The following is a 22,029-nucleotide window of genomic DNA, read 5'->3' as shown; positions in this document are numbered from 1 at the left end:
TGTGGGCTGCAAAAGAGGTTTTAATTGAATGGTTTGTGAAACTGTATTGGTCAGTGGGACTATGGGAGGGCTTCTAGGTACAACCTTCGTCCTTTTTTTTTTTTTGTAATTAAAATTTAATGCAATATGTCTGTATTTTTAGTGGCACGGTAGTTGGTCTTCCAGATTCCAGATTGTTCAGACTGGAGAGGTATGGAGATCTCGACGCTCTTGTTTCCAAGCTAGGGAATCATGCCGTTCTATGTAGTTCTCTTTTGCTTTGGAATTATGTTCTAGGTCTAGGGCAGCTCTTACATTTGTGTTATGTGTGAGACATACAGAAGTAGGACTGGTGTAGGTCTACAAGATTTTCAAAAACCTGAAGGCGAAAAGTATTTGAGGAAGGTATATTGGTCTTGCAATCAGCAGATTTGGGTATAGGGTTTAACAGGCTTTGCATATGCATGCTAGATCTTCCAGGTTGAAACCGCTGATTTAATTCTCTGGGGTATGGCATTAATTCTTTAAACTGAGACAGAAAAAGAAAAGAACCTAGTTAGCTGATGAGAAGCTATCTGAAGGTTAATAATCATTGTTTTGGCAAGCCCATTGGTCCTAAGTGCTCTTTTATTAGTTTATCTCTTTTGGTTCCTACTTCCTTCAAATACAGCACCAAGTAGGTGAACCATCATGTTGTTTTTAAACATAGGGCTCCGTATTTGCTTACGGAATTTAGGAGAGACGATGATTTCTAATATATGTTAAGACAAAATTGGACAGATAATGCTACGGTAGAAGTCTTAACTCTTTGGCCCCTCCGTCGGTAGTGGGTAGAGTGTAGTTTCCTGAGTTACATACCTCCTTTTGCAGCAGTAGACTTGTGCTTGTGGATACTGGTGGTGCTACTGCTGCTTAAGCTTTTGGTTGAGTTCGACTGGATATCAGTGAAATTGCAACGTCTAAATGGAGGGACCATGTATGGATGTGAAGAACGTGGTGGTCAGCTCTTAAACGTTTTTTCTGAGTTCTTGTTGAGGTGCCTTGGACAATTACTCAGGTCTCATGTGCTTTCTGCACTGCTCTAAATAACAAGTAGATATGTTCTCCTCTCCTTTGGTGAGTATCTCTTGCGGTGGGATTTTTTAAGACAGAATTGACTGATTTACTTGTATCATGTGGATTAATAAAGAAAAAGCTAAGCGGATTTGAAAGTTTGATTTAGGACTTGTTTTGAGATTGTAATGAAAGAATTTAGCTAAGGTACTGAAGACGCTTATTCTGAGCTTATGAGATATCATATGCTCTGCTTGGATGAGGGAATTGATACCATAAGATGGGCTGCGGGGTTCTCTCTCCTGCTTCCTGGTGCTCTGCGGATGCTGCTTAAACCGTTCAATCCATCTAGGAAACGGAGTAATTATGTACCAGTTTTTTGCTGGCAATGAGGAAGATGTTTCTTTGAAATTGTCTAATGGAGTGGAAGGCGTTATGGTTATACCTGCTGGCTGCTTCGTATTTGTTAGAGGACAATTTTCTGTGACTCAGAATCAAAGAGACTGTCTAATGCAGTGGAAGAAGTTAGAGGTACATGAACATCTGTTAGATACTTCATCTTTCTTGAGGATAATTTTCGACTCAGAATGAAAGAGAAAATTCCGGTGCGCCAAACCAAGTTCCAGTGGCCTGTCTATTAAATGAATTAGTCGGTGTCCAGTTCTCGCTCCTACTCCTCTGCGTAAAATTTGGTCATTCGAGAGGTTATATTCTTCTCCAAAAGTGTTATGGGATAAATTTCCGAAGTGATTTATGGAAATGTGTTCAAATTTTCCAACTGGTTATATGCCCAAGTAACAAATCCGGACGCATATAATTCCCCAACTCCCATGCCCACGAAGTCATCCCAGTTTGTAATTTTTTTTCTTTGCAATCAAAGAGCCCCGTTTGGATTTGTATTTTCTGGAAAATTTTTAGAAAAAAAAATTAGTATAGTACTTTCTTATTATATGATGTATATGAGATAAAAAGATAAATAGAAATTGTATAAAAGGAATACTCACAAAAAATATAAAAAAACTTTCTCTAGAAAATGACAATTCAAATAAGGCCAAAGTCATTGGCCTTGGAAGATTAGAAACAAGTTTAAAAAACTAAATTATTATCACTTAACCCCCTTAAATTATATCATTACTATCAGTTTACCTCTTAATATTATCTTTTAGTCACTTCATCCCCATAAGTAATTCAACTCAACATATTAAGAAATTTTGGACAAAAATATTCCTTTATTCTATAACATTACTACATTGTTATTATTACTTTATTTCTTTAAATTATAGTGATATAATCACTTTAATTCCTAACATTATTTAACTAGTATGGTTAAAAAATTTAAATATATTTTCCCTTTTATATATATAATTAAAAATAAAAAAGTTGAAATGATTATTCTTCTTTTTTTCACTTTAAGAGATCCAAAATTACAAAAATGAAAAAAAATTAAATTTCTTTTTTCACACTTATTAATAATAAGAAAAGAAAAAGAGATAGGAAAAAAGGAAACAGAAAATTAGATTTTAGAAAAAGAAAAGAAAAGTCTTACATTATCGTATTAATTTAAGGTTGTTGGAATTAGGATTGAAATTTGGTGGTAAATAGTAAAGTGAAATAATTTTAAAATAATAATCGTATTTAATTCTTTCTTATTTGTATTTTTTTAAAAAAATAATTGAGTTATCTCTCTCCCCCTCCCCATCTTTCTATTTTTTTAATAATAATAAGATTGTCAAAAAAAAAAAAGATTAATACTTTGACTTTTTTTCTTGATACTAAAGAGGAGAAGAGCCGCTCTAAATCTTTTATTGTTTTTATTGTACAAAAAGGAGGGTACTTTTTTAAAAAAAATTTTAACTTGCTAAATTGGTTTAATGGTTGGATAAATTGCCTAAAAAAATAATTCTAGGGGGTAAATTGATAATGAGACTATAGTTTATGGAGGTAAAGTGATAATAACTTTAAGGGTTAAACTTGTCTTTTCACTTTAATTAACAAATTTCGTTAAGTTTGACCGTTAGTTTTGAGGGTAAAATAACTAAAAGATAACGTTAAGAGGGAAATTGATAGTACCACCAAACATTAAGGGAGTAAAGTGATAATAATCCAAAAAAAAAGAGAGAGAATTCTTTCTAAAGCATTTTTATGATCTTTATCCTGACGCAATAAACTTACCATTCGAATTGAAGTTGTAGTTCATTTTCTACCAACTGATTTTGCTCGTTGTTGATTTTAATTAGTTTGTTGAAAATTAGTCGAATTCAATTGAATAGCTTGTAAGCATATTTGATCAAAAACTCTATCAACATGAATGCAAGTAGTTGGAGCTACTTGATGAACTCGAGTTCGAGTTTGATATGTGAAACTCGAAAGCTTATCGAGTTCAATCTCTTTCGAGTCACACGTACATATATATATATATATATGTTTTTAAAATTTTTTTATTTATTAGCATAAAAACTTCTATTTTGTCCCTTATTTAAAATTTTATAAATTATAGATTTATATTTCTTATACTTGATTAGGCTCCACTGACTTCAAATTAAACTAGATTTGGCTCAATTTGCATGAATTTGAGTAATGCATAACAAAATTGAATTTAAATTTAAACTCAATCTTTAAGAGCTCGAAATGCTTGAAGTTGAATTCGAATTCAAGCTTTTTTAACTCGAGTCAAGCTCGTGTAGTGTATTGAGTTCGATTAGATTCAATTACACAGTGCTTAACATAATGTCATGTTGCAGGGCTTAAAGCGAAAGGAAGCCTTTCGGCGGCCAAACATGGGTCAATTCGGCACCTTATTTTCTTTGACCGTGTTCGTTTTCCGAGAAAAACTGAGACTGAACGCCCTTTTTCGCCAAAAACAAAGAAGGGATAATTTCATAAATCTCCTCTGAAGTTTCTAATAATTTCATTTGTCTCCTTTGAAGTTTACAAAATAAAACTAACTTCCCCTATAGTGTCTTATTGAAGGAAAATTACTCACATACCCTAATATATTATGCTTTATTGGAAATTAATCTCTAGTAATTAAGTAATTGGGGCACTAATTAATTGAAATTAACTAATTAATGAAAATAGTTGTTGAAATTTTTTTTAATGATGAATAATAACTTGCAATTACAAAATAATGCTAATTGATATACCAAATATTTGTTCACTCTTAGAAATTGATACACCAAATTAAAACACCAAACATCAATTTATTTGGATTTTTTGTACTCTAAAAAATCTTCACAATTGCTTTGCGATTACACTTGCAATATTTATTCTTGATGCTAAAGTACGCGGGTGAATTTTACGATTTCCTCCTGTAGCTTGACAGGGCTATAATTTCGACACCTATACTTCACTTTCAGCTTGTAAAATCCACACAAAATCACTATTTTTTCATCTCAAATTTTACTACTTCAAATGAAAGTGAGTTCTATCTTAATGGTTTTTGTTGTCTTTATATACAAAATGGTAAAGACTTGAAAAAATAGTCGTTATAATGCAATGCACTAGCCGTTGGTCCAACTTTGTAGAGAAAGTCAATTGTTACTTATTTTTTATTTTTTGTTATTTGTATTTACTTTTCCTCACTTCTATTAATATATTTTTCACTCATTTACAATACAACTTGTACACAAGCATAAAGAGCATTTCTTGATTAAAAGTTTTATCTCCCTTCTCAAAGTACCTTTTTAATGGCTTTTTTTTTTATTTGGAATGATTTTGTTACCAAAACCTTAATCTCAATGGAGGTTTGTGTAATTTTATAAACTTTTAAAGAAGCTAGTGAAATTATTGAAAACATCAAGGGAGGTTTCTGAAATTATCCCAAAAAATAAGCACCTGTTCAGGAGTTTCTGTGCAGCGAGAGGCAGTGAATCTGAAAGCCTATTTAGCAGCTCCAAAAAAAATAAAAAAGCTACTAATAAAAGGGGAAAGCTGTCGGTCTCCTGAGCATACTCGCTGCATTTCAGGCGCGTTTCCTTCGTTCTTTGAAGGAGGGTAGGACCGTAGGAGGAGGAGTACCATTCTGGTCTGTGCTCTGAGATATGGAACATGTCGACAAATTGTCTTGAGATACGCATGGAGCCCCTATCACTGTCCAGTCCCCTATCACAGGCCAATTTTGCACAATACCACAATCAAAACAAAACGAAGCAGTATGTAAAAAATCTGCAACGAAAAATTATGGGATCGAAATGACTAAACGAGGAGGAGATATGACTCTATATATTTTACCAGATGTAATGTAATTAAACATCTCTTACGTTACAAGGGGAAATGATGGGTTCGTTTAGTGGCATGGCTTTTTAGCCTTCCTTCTACCAACGGATAAAAAGAAAAAAAAAAAACATGCATACAAACATCCTATCAAAAGTGTATATTGTTTGCAATTTTACTGGATGTTTTCCTCTCTACCTCCGTTTTGGTTGCTATTTTTAGAAGTTTTTGTAGAAAAAAATGTATTGTAGTGATTTGATATATGTGAGATAAAAAGGTGATTTCAAAATTTATTTATGAAAAACATAAAAAATTTTCTGCAAAATCACAATCCAAACAATCATGCCTCGTTACAATCTCTAGTGAATATTTGTTGGGAACAATAAAGCATACAGAGATAAAATCAATTTTTTATAATTTGACAAATATCTATATCTATATCTATACTATATATATAAAGGGAGAGAAGAGAATTTGGTACAAACATTATATTGTCACTTTATTTACTTTCATTTTTACCCATATAGAAACTAATTTTACTTTAATTACTTACATTTTGTCAAGATGACGACTTACAAGCATTTCTTGATTTAATATTTGAATATTTTTTTCAATGTAACCACTCCTAAGCAGTAACTACCAACATGACAATCATTTTGTCAAAATAATTTAGAATATTAAATTTTTCTATAACAATAAAAATTTGTATAAAATTCATTCACCATAAATGTTATGCGTTTCTTTATTAACATACATTGAGTGAGTATGCGTTCATCACTAGCATACATCATAAGCATTAGATCCATGATAATTAATTTGAATTTGAATTTGAAATCTAAATTATATATATAACCCCCTGATGTATACACTATAAGATTAAATGATAAAGATATATTTTATTAAGCAATTCTATCTCCCTATTTTTTTATTTCGAAGTTTACTTGCTAATTAGTTCATTCAATCCCCTCTTCGCGAAACATAATAACGAAACAAATACTAAGGGGCCGCTTGGTTTAGGGGTTTAGGTACTTGGAATTACAATAATTCCAATACTGCGCGCTTGATCCAGTGCAATGGGAATTGAAATATTGGAATTATATCTTAAAATTTGGTCATTCATGATTCCTGACCAAATTGGGAGGAATTGATCAAAACCTCATTTTAATTCCAACAGTGAACACATGAAGGATTAAAAAACTAAAAAGTTCGAGGCAAAACTCTTTCCTCTTCTCCATCAATTATCCTTTCTCCCCTCTCCTCATCATCGACCCTCTGCTCCCTTACCCCCAGCGACTGCTTTCTCCAGGACATTTAAGAAACTTTACCCCTCCTTTCTCACCGCTAACCACATCCCCCTCACACACCCAGTGGACTCGCTAAATTCCTCTTTCACTATCAAATCGTCCCTCTCAGCAGGCAACCCAACCTCATTCTTCTCCTTGTGAATAGCAAAGCTAATGTTTAATGGCAAGAAGGCTGGTGGCCATAGGTGGATTGCAGTGGTGCTTGCAAACAGATTTCAAAGGATTGGGATGGAATTCGCCATTTCATTTTGGGATTTGTTTTTGGACTGTTTAATTAAAGTTTCATTTGCCAATTTCAGAACAATGAAAAATAAAAAGACACCATGCGCCAAATCTTCTATTTCAGACATGAATTTTTTATTGGTAATTGCAAAATGAAGCACAAAAGAAGAAATTTTGATTGATTGGTGGTGGTCTGGTAAAGTGAGCGGTGGTGAGGCATCGAGCCAAGAAGACAAAAAGTCCGAAGGAGACAAAAAATAAAAAGAGAAGCAAAAGTAAATTTTAATACCCATCCCACACCAAGCATTGGCTGTGGGAATGATAGCACCAGTTCACATTATTCCATTTCCAAAGCATGAACCAAGCGCCCCCTAAATGGTTCAAGTGATGGTCGCTATTAGATTGGGAGGGAATGTCAACCGTGCTTTTCTTTCGGGAAATCCACATTACACGCATTTAGGGCAAAAATAAGATAATACAAAAAAGCCATGGAATTAAATCAGCTTCAACAATGACGTGGTATGATTGTCCAATTGTTTCCTTACACATTCAAAAAGGTAAAAGATGCAAATCTACAGCCATTTGAAAAAAAAAAAAAAAAAGCTTGAACCCATAGACTTGGCATCATGGAGAGATTTCTTTGGAAATTGATGTCACGTCACTTTATAATGGTACCGCTTTTTATGATGGGTTAATATATTTTTTTTAAGTAGACATTGTACTTGGTTTAAAAAATAAGTATGCGTTTACTTATAGAGTAAATCTTATATACACTGACAGTATATACATTATCATCGTTTGATTCATGATATATGTGCAAAAGTTGAATTTCAAATTCAAATTTTGTATAATTGTCATTCATCCAACGCTGACAGTGTATACGCTGTCAGTGTAGGAAAGATTAATCCTTAAATAAATGCACTCTAGTAGCTTCAAAAGTAAATTGAAGCATAAATGCTATTTCCCTTTTCTTTTCTTCTTAATTTTAGTTGATTATCAATGGTAAATCGTCTATTCAACCTCCAAATACGTAATGCATGTCATTTTAATCAGGAAATGCCAAATAAATGTCCAAAAGAAAACATAAAACCTTTTCTCGGTCTTGTTTGGATTGCTATTTTTTGAAGTTTTTTTGTTTTCTATAAATATTTTTAATTATATTTTCACGTTATATATTACATGTTAAAAATGGCTACAATATTTTTTGTCAAAAACTCTTAAAAGAAATGCACTCCAAACGGACAAAATCAACTTGCAATGAACTTATAAAATGAGAAATCAGCAATAGATTTTGAAATTCATGTGACTTTCTGTATTGGATAAATAACCATATAATGAGAAAGACAAAAGTAATGTGGTATATGTAAGATAAAAAGTTAATTTAAAAAATAAAAAGGAGTTTAAACAATATTAAGTTGATTTGGAAGATACAGGATATGGAAGCAAAACTGAGAGCACGTGATGCTACTCTATGCAAAGAGAATTACTAATAAAATAAAAGAAACTTGTGGCCAAAAAGTCTAAAGTAATTATTTTTTCTTTTTTTTTTAATGGGTAGATGATGGTGCCTGTGTATTAAGTGCTCCATAATATTTGTGCTCCTGTAAATGGGGTACTAGACTATAGGACTTTTTCTTCACCCTCCTTTAGAAAACATTTTTAACTCAATTCGGATTGCATTTAAAAAAAAAAAGGGTTAATTGTAGCATACGTGAGATACAAAAGAAATTAAAAATTGGAGTTTAAGAAATTTTTAAAATTTTGTTTTGCGAATATATAAATGTACACAAAGAATGAACCATTTCAGATTGCTACTTTTGCTACCAAGCTGGATTGGATCGACCTTTGTTTTGCTCATTTGGCAACCGGCAGTAGCATATGCTATTATGCTCCTCCAGTCAAATCACTTAAGTCAGTATTATTTTTTCTCCGGACAAGGGCCGAACTATTATCAGAAAAATCATTCGGAACGGTTTTGTGCAAAATGTACGCGGCATAACTTATTGAAAATAACATGTAATTATAAAATAAAATTTTATAAGTCTCACATGTGATATGAAAAACAAGACACAAAATCTGAACCTTACAATTTTCTTTTTTTTGCCAAATTTTGGCCATAACCTGCCAGAGTTCGTGCCCCTCTTTCTTTTTCTCCCCGCTTCTTTCATTCATTCATCCAGTCTAGAAGGACGAGGGGTCACAGGCGCGAGCAGCGGGTTTTCCGGAGATAGACACAAGGGGGTGAAAGCTGTCACTGTCTCGCTTGCTTGCAAGCTGAAACTTAGACCGGGAATGGGATCTCAAGTCCCCAATCCTAGTGATAATTCCAATCCCACGCCCCCACACCCTTCATTCGACATTGAGTAACTTATTAGTTGTCCCGCAAATTGCTCAATAATTAATTAAAATTTGGGAATTAGATGATTCATGTGTTCATTTTTAATAGTAGTGTATGCTAACTCACTATCAGTAATTTTTTTTATCACTTTGGGCAAATCTATAAAATCAAAATTGTTGAAGTTTGCCTTCTTTTTTTTTTTTTCTTTTTCTTGAGAGCATTCCCATTTTTCCCCTAGACTGCGGAATTCAAGATGTCTGTGTGCTGGCAAAACTCTCATCAAAGACAATTATAATAGTTCATCAACGTTTTCTCTTTGGTTTCAAGCCTGCTTTCGGGAACTAATTTGCCTTTCTGTTGAATGAACATACCTTACTTGGCAATGCGTGAGCAAAATATACTGAGATTGTTTGGATAGTGGATGGTTAATGGAAATAGAAGAGACAGTTCAATTCAATGTACTTGCTTGCTCAGGTTTTATTTGCATTTTACGATGATATTTTTGCTGCTCCCTTAACACTACTCTCATTCCCTATTTTAAGATGCTTTTTACAGAGAACTATTGAGAAACATGATTGCACATGTTTATTCCACAACATTTTGTGTCCTTCATTGCTGTGCTTTTTATGCTTGGGTTGCTTGCTAATCTTTTTTTTTTTTTTTTTTTTTTTTGCTTAAAGCCTTTTTCGGTTAAGTTTTAATTGACTGTTGAACAACTTGCGAAACAACCTATAAGTCGATCAATGAAGGAGACAATAGTAGGCTACAATAAGCAAAATTCTGCTTCAACATTATTTTGTCAACTAAATTCTTAATCATTTGGTTAGTAAGTTTTAATTGACCGTTGAACAAAACGTAAAACAATCTACAAGTCGCTCAATGATGATAGTAATGTTTGCCATACTTATTAGTATATTTCCGCAAATTCAATTAGATTAACTGATGGTTCCCTGCTGGTAGACTTGTTAATGCTTAAACCAACGCTGAAACTCGAGTCTTCTATGCGTTCCTTCAAAAAAAAACAAAAGGAAGGAGGTCTCCTATAAGTATAGCAGCTCTCGCACTGCCGTCAACTTCATTTCACGAAATATATCAGTAGGAAAAAAACAAAATATTTTACTGATTGATAAAGTCAAAAATAACTTTACCAAACCAAAGGTGTTAGTGAGCTTACCCCAAAAGCAAAAAAACAAAATTGGGAGTTTGTTTGTGTGCTTCGTTTTCCTTTCTTGTCTATGTAGCATATGCTTGCTGATTACTTGCTTTGTTTTGTTTAAATGCTAGGAATCAAAATCGACTGTAGTACGTGTACGTACATATTTGGTGGGGTGTGGGTGGGGGGCGAGGGAGGGGATGGGGTTCTTTTTTATCAAAAATAATTCCGTTTAGCACAGAAGTGCAGTGAGAGAGAAAAGCTTCGAAGCAGATCCCTTAAGTAAGAGCAGTAGTACCACTCCTGAGATGAGCCATGAACAACATAACAACTCATCAGTTCGGAAACCTGCAGGAGCCAAACAGATCTTCCCAAAATTAGCAGCAAAAAAAAGCACAGACCAAGAATTCTTCTTCTTCTTGGCAAAAGAGATGAAGGGTGCCGACTTGAGAAAAACTCTTCGCGTTATAGACTCTAGAGAGTGCGGCAAATGATTACTAACTAGTCAATTAGGGGGATGATGAGACAAGACGAATCAGGTGGAGCAGTGGGAAGCAGCTCATCAACGACAAGGTGCCAAGACTGCGGGAACCAAGCCAAGAAGGACTGCGTTTACTTGAGGTGTAGAGCTTGCTGCAAGACCAGAGGGTTTCAGTGCCAAACTCATGTTAAGAGCACTTGGGTCCCTGTCTCCAAAAGGCGTCCCAGACATCCTCACCAACTAATTTCCTCTACTCCCCAACACCATCTCTCTGACCCAAACCCTAAAAGATCCAGAGAAGGTACTCATCCCTCCTTTGGTACTTACCAGTACACTCTTCGCTCTGCCCTCTTATACACACACTCACACATCTCTTTTACCTTATATTACTATGTGGTATGGGCCTAATTAAGTTGAAATACTGGCAGTGGTTTTTATCATCATATCGAGAAGTATATAGTACTTTATGACATTTTAGCTTACTATGAAATATGAAATTGCTACATATGGCACATACCCAATATCCAAAAACCCTAGGTGGCGGCTTCTGTTTGTAAGAAAATACTACTACTGCTAGTTGCTTATAGTATTTTGGATGCAACCCCAACAAAAATATATATAGTGTATACATATACATATATATATATATAGAGAGAGAGAGAGAGTGTGTGTGTAATTAATTTAGGTGTAGTTTTAATCTTGAGAGACTACTAGCTAGCTAGCTAGCTAGGTAAAACTAAACAAGTGCCTAAATTCATTCATTATACTATTCCCTATTCTTTAGTTTGTTTGGATTAGTTTTTATTGTTAATGTTGAGCTCTGTGTTTCTAGAGTTAATAGAAGGGAACTTTCCAGCCGAATTGAACGTTCCGGCTGTATTTAGATGTGTTCGAGTTAGCTCCATGGACAATGTGGTGGATCAGTTTGCGTACCAGACGTCGGTGAACATAGCGGGACATGTCTTCAAGGGCGTGCTTTACGACCAAGGCCCTGACAATCAATACAATATTCCCGGCGAAAGCTCCTCTGGCGGTGGTGGTGGCGGCGGCGGCAGCTTCCAGCAACCTAATCTCATCACTCAGACCACTTCAACTAGTACACCCTCCCCTCATTCTACTTACCCTAGCCCTTATAGTGCTTTCATGCCCGGTGCACATTTTTTCCCCTATCCAAAATCTTGAACGAGTGTGCGGTAGTCATCATTCACTGGTGAGGCTCCTAGCTAGCTGGCATTTTATGGGCATTATTCATCTAATTACTCGACATTTAACTAGATCAATGGAGAAAAAGAAAATAACAGGATAATGATTTAATTTCCAATCTGATTACTCATTCATCATTGTTCTTTTTCTAATTCCAATGAAGAATTATTAGTTCTTGTCTGTGATTATTATATGACCGGCTAGATTGCTCAGGTTCTTACAAATTTGTCATGTTGTCAATTCATCTCCTTTGGCCTTGCCTCAAATTAAATATACTCGTACTAGCTAGTTGTTTTTTTTTCAGTTTTTTATGAACTTCGAAGCCACTTTTCTCCCTAATATCAGTCTGTTTGCCGGGCTCATATGGGTCGGAATCTGTGTCTAACACCAAATGTAACAAGCTGGAGGGTTCTAATGATCACCATTATTCATGTCATGTCTCCCCATTCTTACTTTTTTACATCCGTTTCCAGGATCAAGAATGAATTTATAATATATGCATGGAGACCACGGGAAAACATTCATGGCCGACTAATCTAAATGTGTATCAACCTTTCGGTGTTTGAGTTATTAGTATATGATGGAAGAATTAAATTTTACTTTATGCAGTTTCTGGCCACTTATCTCTTGGACGGCTGAGTTGGGCTTCGCCGAAACTACACTGGTAGCTTTTTTCACGCCCCATGTATACGTGATAATGCGAAATCCTTATTGTCGTTATTGATAACCCCCCCCCCCCCCCTTTGGCCTTGGGTGGTCTGTGACATCAAGCAGAATCAGGGAATTTAACCAAAAAGAAGAAGAAGCTAACCTAACCATCAATAATATTTATTCGCGGGGGGGCCAAAAGGAGGATGGAGAAAAGCATCTCGTAAATATATATTTGATGATAGTGACTCCAAGCGAAAGGCACCTACTAAGCCACATGTTTAACCTTTTATACTAAAGAGACATTCACACTAACGCCAAAGGAAAAGATTGATGCCCCCTCGACTACTGCTACTGAGAGTGAGATTGACACAACCCTAGGAATATATCCTTGAGTACTAAAAGGAGTAATAAAAAAAAAAAAATACCAAAGTTCATCATATGCAAAGGTTCTGTTAGGTTTAGATGCAACTAGAATCAACAACATCGATCGATCGTGATCAGCAATTCTAGGAAATATTCAGAGTGCATTCTCCCTCGCTTGCTCAATCAAAACCAGCTGCTGCTGGACTACTTTCCCCTTCCGTCAAGATTAAAAACTCCTTTTTTGGAATGAGAAACCAACTTTTCAAGAAAGGCCGATCCTAGCCTTTTTTTTTCAGTTTGGTTTGGGAAAAGAAGCATGAAGATGGACATCCAATGCAAGTTCTCTAGCAATAATATGCGAAACAGATAGTGATGTTTGCTTTGATTATAATACTGGGATAACAACTTTAACATGCTTAGATAAGCATCCTTATTTGCAGTACCTTGGGGCCAGGCATGCATCAAAGCGTTTCCGAAAGGAATACTGCCTCCATTTTCAACTTTGCTCCTTGGACTTACTGAGGAGGAAATGATTTTCTCGTATTCTGCTTTTCTGGCTTGCGCACCCCTTGGGTAAAGATAAAAGAATCAGTACTTGTACGGACTCCATGCATGTGGATTCTCTTTGTGTAATACCATACTATATATTATTAGTGGCATTTTTATAAAACAAAATTATCTGAGAAGTAAGAGATGCCCCTTAATTTTGAGACAGGCATGAGCTTACTTATCTGAGATTAGCTGATGAGGTCTATCTTAAGTCTTAATCTGTCTAAAAGACATAAAGTTCAAACTTCCCTCTTCTTCATTGACGAACCAGACGATCAACCAAGATTTTCACTTCCATGTACAATAAAAATTATGTGCAGGGCTTCGAGTTTTAAGACTTGGCTGCGCTCCTCCGATTGACAGATTCCCAATAAAACCTGTAGTAGCTTTTTTTTTTTTTTTTGCCTCAATTTTTTTAAATTTTAAGGACTGCCTTTTTATTTCTCCGAGTGCAGTTTTTGATTCGGTGAAGAGAGCCATGCAAATAACATAGGAGTGTTGTTTTCTCATGCGAGTAACTTATTATGAAACCCGTTACTTTCAACTGGCAAATTGCATGTTGTTTTCTCATGCGAGTAACATAGGAGTGATTGACTTTAAACCGGTCCGTGTACTTTAACATGGTTTTTAGTGATGTTTAGTCCGATCGTATATTTTGTTGCAAAACATGACCATTGTGAAGGATATTCTTAAAAATCTTTATTACCAAACCCTAGTCCACGTATCTAAATCTTTTGCTAAAGTCTGTCGGAGGATTAACTTTTATCAACTAAAATCAATATACATCATGCTAAATCAACATACTGCGTTGAATTTTAAATATGGGTAGAGTCATTGAAAAATTCAACATTTTTGAAAGGAAAATTTGATAGTCTTTCGACAGAAAACTCAGACGACTCTCCCATATTTTTCTATAAGGAGTTGTACATAAAACATGACAACTAATAATTTACAAGACAAATATGTGTGCCAGTTAAATACTCACTAAACTAAAGAGAATAAATAGGTTCCACGGAGGTATCAATCCCTTGACAGACACACACACACACACATGTATCGAGTATCACATTTTTAGCATTCTCTTATTAAACGCTGTTGGAATACTTGTCGATAACCTTTCATCAATATCAAATTCTAATTGATTACCCATTGATTGTCTAATTGAATTAACTATCAAGTTGAGTACCCCTGGATATTGGGTTTTGCCTTACCCGCCGCCATCCTCAGTGAAGTTTTCATTAATCTAAGTTGATTTGCGTTTTTCTTTCTTTTCAAACGTACTTTATTTTTCTTGTGTTCATCAAGGTGATTTGGACTTTTAGTTCTGTGTACAATTTCCATTTTTCTTCTTTAAGGAATAGTTTTGAAAATGTATTACTACCCTCTAATAGTAACTTTTTTTTTCCCAAAAGAATGTTGCGGGAAAAAAAAAAAGCGATAGAACAAATCAGGACAATTCTATACGATCTTAGGGAAGTGGTGAGAACGCAAGCAGGGAAAGTGGAAGTAAACTCAGGCAAAGAGAGAAGAGAAAATTTTAAGACCTGCGTTGTAATAATTTTTCGTACTGTAAATCATTATCCTTTTCGCGAATTGAAAGGTGGTTTTTGTACAAGATACTATGGGCCAAATTCTCCTCAAGTTGGACAAGGTCGGTCCAGCACAGTCCAGTAACAACTGACTTTGGAGTGGAGGACCCAGGCATGTTATTTCCCAGGCTTAATAATGCCTTGCGCAGTGTCCAGGCATAGCTTCTCCCCACATGAAGCCCATTTACAAAGCCCAAACAATCACGCAACTGAGTGACGACTTCACCTCACCCACCAATTTGGCGCCAAAACACCCAATCCTTCCCGCCAAAAACCAATCAACCAGACCTGACCTTCCCCGCCAGCATCTATCCAGCGCCAAATCCTCCCCAACTTCTCTCTCTCTGTCATACAGATCCGCATCGACCATGGCTTCCGATTCATCTCCGGGCAACATCAATGGCGGTAAATTTCCTTGTCTCTACCGTGGAATACCTTTAGAACAGTTTACGTTATACTTTTAAAGTTCTTAAAAAAGTAGATTGATTTTAGTTCTCTCTCATATCAGGTCCATCATCACCTGATGACATAATTTCGAGCCCAATTGGGAACACGCTGTCATCCCCTGGAGATAGCACTCGCCGAAAGCGAGGTCGCCGCTCCACTTCTGCATATGCCACCCCGCCGCCGCCTGCAAGCTCTCGTTTCGCCACTCCCGAGGCCACCCCAACCCTATCCAGCACAAATCCACGCCGAGGCAGGAGGAGAGTATCTACTGCTACCCCCACTGGTGCTGCAGCTACGCCTTCCTCCACCGATGACGGCCCACCTTCTTCTGAAGCCGGTGACGCTGATGATGCTGATGAAACCCCGCCAATGTATGTCTGGGGAACTAACATAAGCGTTCAAGATGTGAATGCAGCAATTTTAAGGTTTTTGAGGCATTTTCGCGAAAACCCTTCTCAAACTGAAGGGAAATACATGAGGGCTATCAATTATGTAATTGAAATTGAAGGGGATTCACTTGATGTTGATGCACATCACGTGTTTGATTATGATAGCGATCTTTATACCAAAATGGTTAGGTACCCTCTTGAAGTTCTTGCAATTTTTGATATTGTGTTGATGGATATGGTTAGTAGAATCAACCCTTTGTTCGAAAAGCATATACAAGCAAGGATTTTCAACCTAAAGGTCTCCACTTCAATGAGAAGTCTCAATCCATCTGGTCAGTTTTCTTTTCTTTCTTTCTTTTTTTTTTTTTAATTACGTTTCAAGTTTTCTTACAAACAGCTAAGACTGAATTGGTGATTTTTTTGGTTCATTAGATATTGAAAAGATGGTGTCGTTGAAGGGAATGATTATTAGATGTAGTTCAATTATACCTGAGATCAGGGAAGCAATTTTTAGATGCCTTGTATGCGGCTACTACTCTGATCCTGTTGTTGTGGACAGAGGTAAGTGATGGCAATGTTATTCCAGTTCACGCCCTAGTTACCTAGAAAATGTAGAATATCATGGATGAACGATGATATTGAACTCTACTATTTTTTTTTCCATCTTTTGGACGTTGTGGGTGCTGACAGGAAGGATTAATGAGCCTTTGATTTGTGGGAAGCAAGAATGTCTTGCCAGAAATTCCATGACCCTTGTTCATAATAGATGCAGGTAATGCACTAATACACTTCGTTTCATTTGTTTACTTCTGGATGCCGTACTTATCTGAATTAGAATACAATACTTCTAGTTCGATGTAATGCTGGCCAGGAATCACTGGTCCTTTTGCCATTGCTGCTACCATCGATATATCCTATCATTATCCATGTTGCACGTTTTTTTTGTGTCCTCATCTTCCTCCTGGTGGTATGTTGATCTGCATATCACTGTTTCTGACAATTCCTGACCATTGAAAATGAACTCTCTTGTCTGTAGACGTTGTTTGATGACCACTTGCCTGCTTATCCGTTTCCTTTGTAGCATAGGGCATAGCATTCATTTTGCTATGTCAGTGGCCTAATTTGATGATTTAAGACTCACCTTATGCTTGTCAAAGATGCTTGATTTCATGTAGAGAATGTTTTGGAATTAGATTCATTTTGAAAAGTAGTGGTGCCATTTAAAAATTCAGATAATATGTGAAATTCCAATTGAGAGGCAAGGAAATTGAATGCAAAAGCTAACTCATGCTTTTTATAGCATAAGCTGAATATATCTTCTAATAGACATATAAACCATGTTTCTTCAGATATTGTACTTGGAAAAGCCTAAGCAAATCCTAATCTAATTCAGGTCAATTAAAACGTCATTTACTTGTAATGCTTTGGAAAACAGGTTTGCTGATAAACAGATTGTAAGACTCCAGGAGACACCTGATGAGATCCCAGAGGGAGGAACACCTCACACGGTAAGCTTGTTGATGCATGACAAGCTGGTAGATGCTGGGAAGCCTGGTGACAGGGTTGAGGTAAGATCATCATATGTAAAATTCTTTGCCCTTTTAAGATATGAAAGTTATTTGTCATGTCTCTTTTGACTTCTTCTATCATTTCTGATTTATGGGATTCATGCTTTTCAGGTAACAGGAATTTACAGGGCTATGACTGTCAGAATTGGGCCAACACAGAGAACTGTGAAATCACTGTTTAAGGCAAGAAATCATTTTGTGCTTGACTTCCTGAATTAATTTGAAAACTTGGAGAGAGCTTAACTTTGAATTACTTTAACTATTTCAAATGTGGCCAAGAAGTTAATTACAATTTATGGTTGATATTGTCTTGGTCTCAGACATACATTGACTGTCTTCACCTGAAGAAGACTGACAAGTCAAGAATGCAAGCAGAAGATCCCATGGAAACTGAAAATGGCACTGCTAGAAGTGATGACGACACTGTTGACTATGACAATAAGGTAGTTAACGTGTTTCTTTCTTTGTTAACTATCGAATTTTATTACCAATATTTTCCTAAAAAATCTTCTAATTGAATTGCAGGTGGAAAAGTTAAAGGAACTTTCTCAGCTGCCTGATATATATGAACGGTTAACAAGATCTTTGGCACCAAACATATGGGAGTTGGAAGATGTAAAAAAGGGACTTCTTTGCCAGGTACATTCAGTGAAAAATCAGTTGAGTGGTGAGAAAGATATCAGTTGCTGATACTGATTTTATTTATAATGATATTGAGGATCCTGCCTTGTGTGTAGCTTTTTGGTGGAAATGCATTGACATTACCATCTGGGGCAAGCTTCCGTGGCGACATTAACATTCTTCTAGTTGGTGATCCGGGAACCAGTAAATCCCAGCTTCTTCAGTACATTCACAAGCTGTCTCCTCGTGGAATCTATACAAGTGGACGAGGAAGCTCAGCCGTTGGACTAACAGCTTATGTTACCAAAGATCCCGAGACTGGTGAAACTGTATGACATGTATTCTATTGATTTATCAGTTTGCAATGCAACATGGGGAACTTGGATTTGATTTCAGTGATGATTGTAGGTTCTCGAAAGTGGAGCCTTGGTTTTGAGTGACAGAGGAATTTGCTGTATTGATGAATTTGATAAAATGTCTGATAATGCAAGGAGCATGTTACATGAGGTAAGTCCCAAGTTATACTCCTTTACTTTATATAGGTGAAAATGGAGCTTGAAATCTGGAATTCTTTTGTTACTTCATGGTTGCATGAACTGAATTGTTGAATCGCGTATTTGGCTCCAACCTTTGCAGGTGATGGAGCAACAAACAGTTTCGATAGCCAAGGCGGGAATTATTGCTTCACTAAATGCTAGAACTTCAGTTTTGGCTTGTGCAAATCCAATTGGTTCACGTTATAATCCTCGTTTGTCGGTGATTGATAACATACATCTTCCTCCTACCCTGTTGTCTAGGTGAGATTCTGAGATCTAGTGCTCCAAGGATATAACCTTCAAACATGGGTGAATTTGGTATTATGATGAAAAATGCTTCTTAGTATATGCTCTTGTAGGACTCTTACATAAATTAAGTCTAGTAGAAAATATAGGCCTTTTACTGAGGACACTGGTGAAAATACCTTTTGTTTGTAATTCATTTTTTTCCACTGTTTATTAGACTCAGACTTCCTCCAGAACACCCTGACCAATCACTCATTGTTCCAGGTTTGATCTCATCTACTTAATTCTTGACAAAGCAGATGAGCAGATAGACAGGCGTCTTGCAAAGCACATTGTTGCACTACACTTTGAAAATCCTGAGGTTCCTTTTTTTTTTTTTTTAATCTTTAACCATGTAATTTTGTTGACTTTATAACCATTTCTGGAAAATCCTTTATGTTCATTTGCCAATTTTCATTTTCTTGCAGATTTTGCAGGAGGACATCATCGATCTTCCTACTTTAACTGCTTACATGAGCTATGCAAGAAAAAATATACATCCTCAACTTTCTGATGAAGCTGCTGAAGAGTTGACTAGAGGTTATGTTGAGATGAGAAGAAGGGGAAATTTTCCAGGCAGTAGCAAGAAGGTAAATTATGAGGTTTTTATTCTTTTCTCTTTTATTGCTTTTGGTTGTTGTAGTCTATCTATTGGTACCTTTCGATATTCATAATTAGGTTTTCAGAAGTAAAATTTTTCTTATTCCTGGAGAAGTCATTGTAGTCTCTTTAAGTTATTTGGATGTTTCACTCACAAAATTACATTCAATTGTAGTATGATGGCTTTAATATGTTCCTAAACATGGAGTTTTGTCGTGATATATCGTCTTAAAATTTGTTCTGTCTTTCTGCCTGCAAATGTTTTTCAAAGAACCAGTAAATAGTTCTCGGGTATAAGCTTTGTGGAGTTACTTGGCTTTTATCTTCTTCAGGTCATAACAGCAACGCCAAGACAAATTGAGAGTTTGATACGCCTGAGTGAGGCTTTGGCTAGGATTCGATTCTCTGAATGGGTGTGTATGCTTTTGCCAAGTGACCTTGCAGGCACATTGAGGAAATAAATAATTTACAGTAATTATTTTCCCATGCACATAGGTTGAAAAGCAGGATGTGATGGAGGCGTTCCGGCTTCTTGAAGTTGCGCTGCAGCAGTCCGCAACAGATCATTCTACTGGTTTGTTTCTTCTATTGTCCAATTTTTTTAAACTTTTACTAGCTGATGTGCTCCTTGGCTCCACTTTAACATTTTCCTGATTATGTCTATTGTGGCCAAATTTGTGATTTCTTGAATAGGAACCATTGACATGGATCTAATCACAACTGGAGTTTCTGCAAGTGAGCGGATGAGAAGAGAGAATTTAGTATCAACCACCCGCAACATAATAATGGAGAAAATGCAAATAGGTGGATCCTCAACCCGCCTGCTGGAGGTACGAGTACAACTAGTTTTCCAAGTCTACTTGGTCTTTTAGCTTTCACAACATATTCAGAAGCTGATTTATGCTGAAAATCTGTAATTAGTTACTGGAAGAGTTGAAGAAGCAAAATTCTGGTGCTGAAGTTCACCTCAATGATGTAAATGTCTTTCCCCACTCTTTACCCCTCTGTTTGTCTCTTTCATGCACGCAGTAAAATAGTCCACAATGGCACTAACAATATCTATTGCCGTGTTCTTGTTGCATCAGCTGCGGAATGCTCTAGCCACTCTTGCAAGTGAAGGTTTCGTTGTTGTCCATGGTGACAGTGTGAAAAGAATATGATTAAACCTTAACCGGTACGGGACACTTGCTAAAATAGTTTCAGATTTTGAGTTAAGTATACATGGCACCGAAAGTTGACGCAAGAGTTTCCATTTTCGGGTCTACATGAATGTTTATCAGGAGGAGCTAGAATGTTACTGGCAGGCCATGCACTTGGTGCTGGGAAGCGGTTTTGATTATATGCCTAGAGTCTCTTGCAGCTCGTAAACTCGTTGTGCTGTTCGGAATGGCCAGCATCTTGCATTCATCATAAAGTCGTTTTGTTCTGCTGACATGGAGCTTCGACCTCCTAATCTGTATCGGGGCATGTGATATTAGTTGGACAGTGATGTCGCGCGTTAAATGAAAATCTTGAAAGAGATTCTGAAATGCTGCTGTGATGAAGAGAGTCATCCATATTGTAAATTATATAAATTCTTTGCTAGACACCGGGAAGGATGCAAATGCGAGATCAATGAAGATGAATTGACTAGAGCAGTAATGCCTTGATCCTTTGAATTTGAGTTACTCCGTCGTGTCGTACGGGTGCTTATTATTCTTCACCAGTTCTTATTTTCCTTTTTTTTTTTTGTTCTTTTTTTCCTGGAGAACGCTATAGCTTAAAAAATTTCATGAAAGAAGTCCTGAAATATTAGCAATCTCACCGGTGGCTTCCGCGATTATGTAAATCAGAAAGGGGGTAATTGTAATTAATCCCTTTTTATGCCCATAATTGACAACGGACAGTTTCTTCGTGTTGTTTTACCCCCAGCTAATTCTTTAATTGCATCTTATTGATTCTTTTGGTCCCTAATTAACCTTAGCTAATATCATCTTTAGATTAACGATGAAAAGTTGATAAGATCAAATTTAATACGTACTTCCATGTGATGTCAGGCAAGAGGATTACAAAAAACATTTAAATTGTAATAAATAAGTATAATTATGATACAGTTAGAAGATCTAATAGTTGCAACGTGTAATTTTTTTTATTCAAATTTTGATCCTTGTAAACAAAAATGGCATTGAGCCTTTCCACCTAAGCTCTTGGGACCTGAAGTGTAAAAAAAGTAAAATAAGATTATAATGGATAAAAATTGTTTTTTGCCCTTTTGTAGGAAAAAGTTTAGAAGAAGAGGAATGGCATACCATTTCAAACGCTCAAAGTTCAAATTTATGTGTATCTCCATGAGATGTTAGGGAAGAGGAAATGGGTTAGACAAAGGTCATTTAAATTGTAATAAATAAGTATAATGACGATAAAGTTAGAAAATCTAATAGTCACAACATGTAATTTTTTTTATTCAAATTTTGATCCTTATAGACAATTGCTATTGAGCCTTTTCA

General features: G+C 35.9%; 2 protein-coding genes across 2 annotated transcripts; both read left to right on the top strand.

Moving 5' to 3' along the window:
• Positions 1-10,778: 10,778 nt before the first annotated feature.
• LOC113758338 (protein SHI RELATED SEQUENCE 1) lies at positions 10,779-11,924 on the top strand. The gene is made up of 2 exons (XM_027301255.1): positions 10,779-11,043; positions 11,575-11,924. The coding sequence occupies exons 1-2, from the start codon at positions 10,779-10,781 to the stop codon at positions 11,922-11,924; spliced, it is 615 nt and encodes a 204-aa protein (XP_027157056.1).
• Positions 11,925-15,421: 3,497 nt separating this feature from the next.
• Positions 15,422-21,422, top strand: LOC113762427 (DNA replication licensing factor MCM4). Its single transcript, XM_027305880.1, has 19 exons — positions 15,422-15,502; positions 15,606-16,265; positions 16,366-16,494; positions 16,624-16,705; positions 17,369-17,501; positions 17,613-17,684; positions 17,822-17,944; positions 18,027-18,140; positions 18,239-18,451; positions 18,531-18,629; positions 18,759-18,919; positions 19,169-19,265; positions 19,372-19,533; positions 19,876-19,956; positions 20,039-20,117; positions 20,237-20,373; positions 20,465-20,518; positions 20,629-20,717; positions 20,824-21,422. The coding sequence occupies exons 1-18, from the start codon at positions 15,466-15,468 to the stop codon at positions 20,701-20,703; spliced, it is 2,508 nt and encodes an 835-aa protein (XP_027161681.1). The 5' UTR covers positions 15,422-15,465; the 3' UTR covers positions 20,704-20,717; positions 20,824-21,422.
• Positions 21,423-22,029: the final 607 nt, after the last annotated feature.

The sequence above is a fragment of the Coffea eugenioides genome, chromosome 2, assembly GCF_003713205.1.
Source record: "Coffea eugenioides isolate CCC68of chromosome 2, Ceug_1.0, whole genome shotgun sequence".
NCBI lineage: Eukaryota > Viridiplantae > Streptophyta > Magnoliopsida > Gentianales > Rubiaceae > Coffea > Coffea eugenioides.
Note: the sequence above shows the minus strand (reverse complement) of the source record. Positions and strands in the feature narration are given on the sequence as shown.

Excerpts from the sequence above, each read along its gene's own strand:
- LOC113758338 (XM_027301255.1), top strand. The coding sequence starts at position 10,779 with ATGATGAGACAAGACGAATCAGGTGGAGCAGTGGGAAGCAGCTCATCA. Across the intron at positions 11,044-11,574 it reads CCCTAAAAGATCCAGAGAAG|AGTTAATAGAAGGGAACTTT; the intron begins GTACTCATCCCT and ends CTGTGTTTCTAG.
- LOC113762427 (XM_027305880.1), top strand. The coding sequence starts at position 15,466 with ATGGCTTCCGATTCATCTCCGGGCAACATCAATGGCG. Across the intron at positions 18,452-18,530 it reads ATCCCGAGACTGGTGAAACT|GTTCTCGAAAGTGGAGCCTT; the intron begins GTATGACATGTA and ends TGATGATTGTAG. Across the intron at positions 18,630-18,758 it reads CAAGGAGCATGTTACATGAG|GTGATGGAGCAACAAACAGT; the intron begins GTAAGTCCCAAG and ends CAACCTTTGCAG.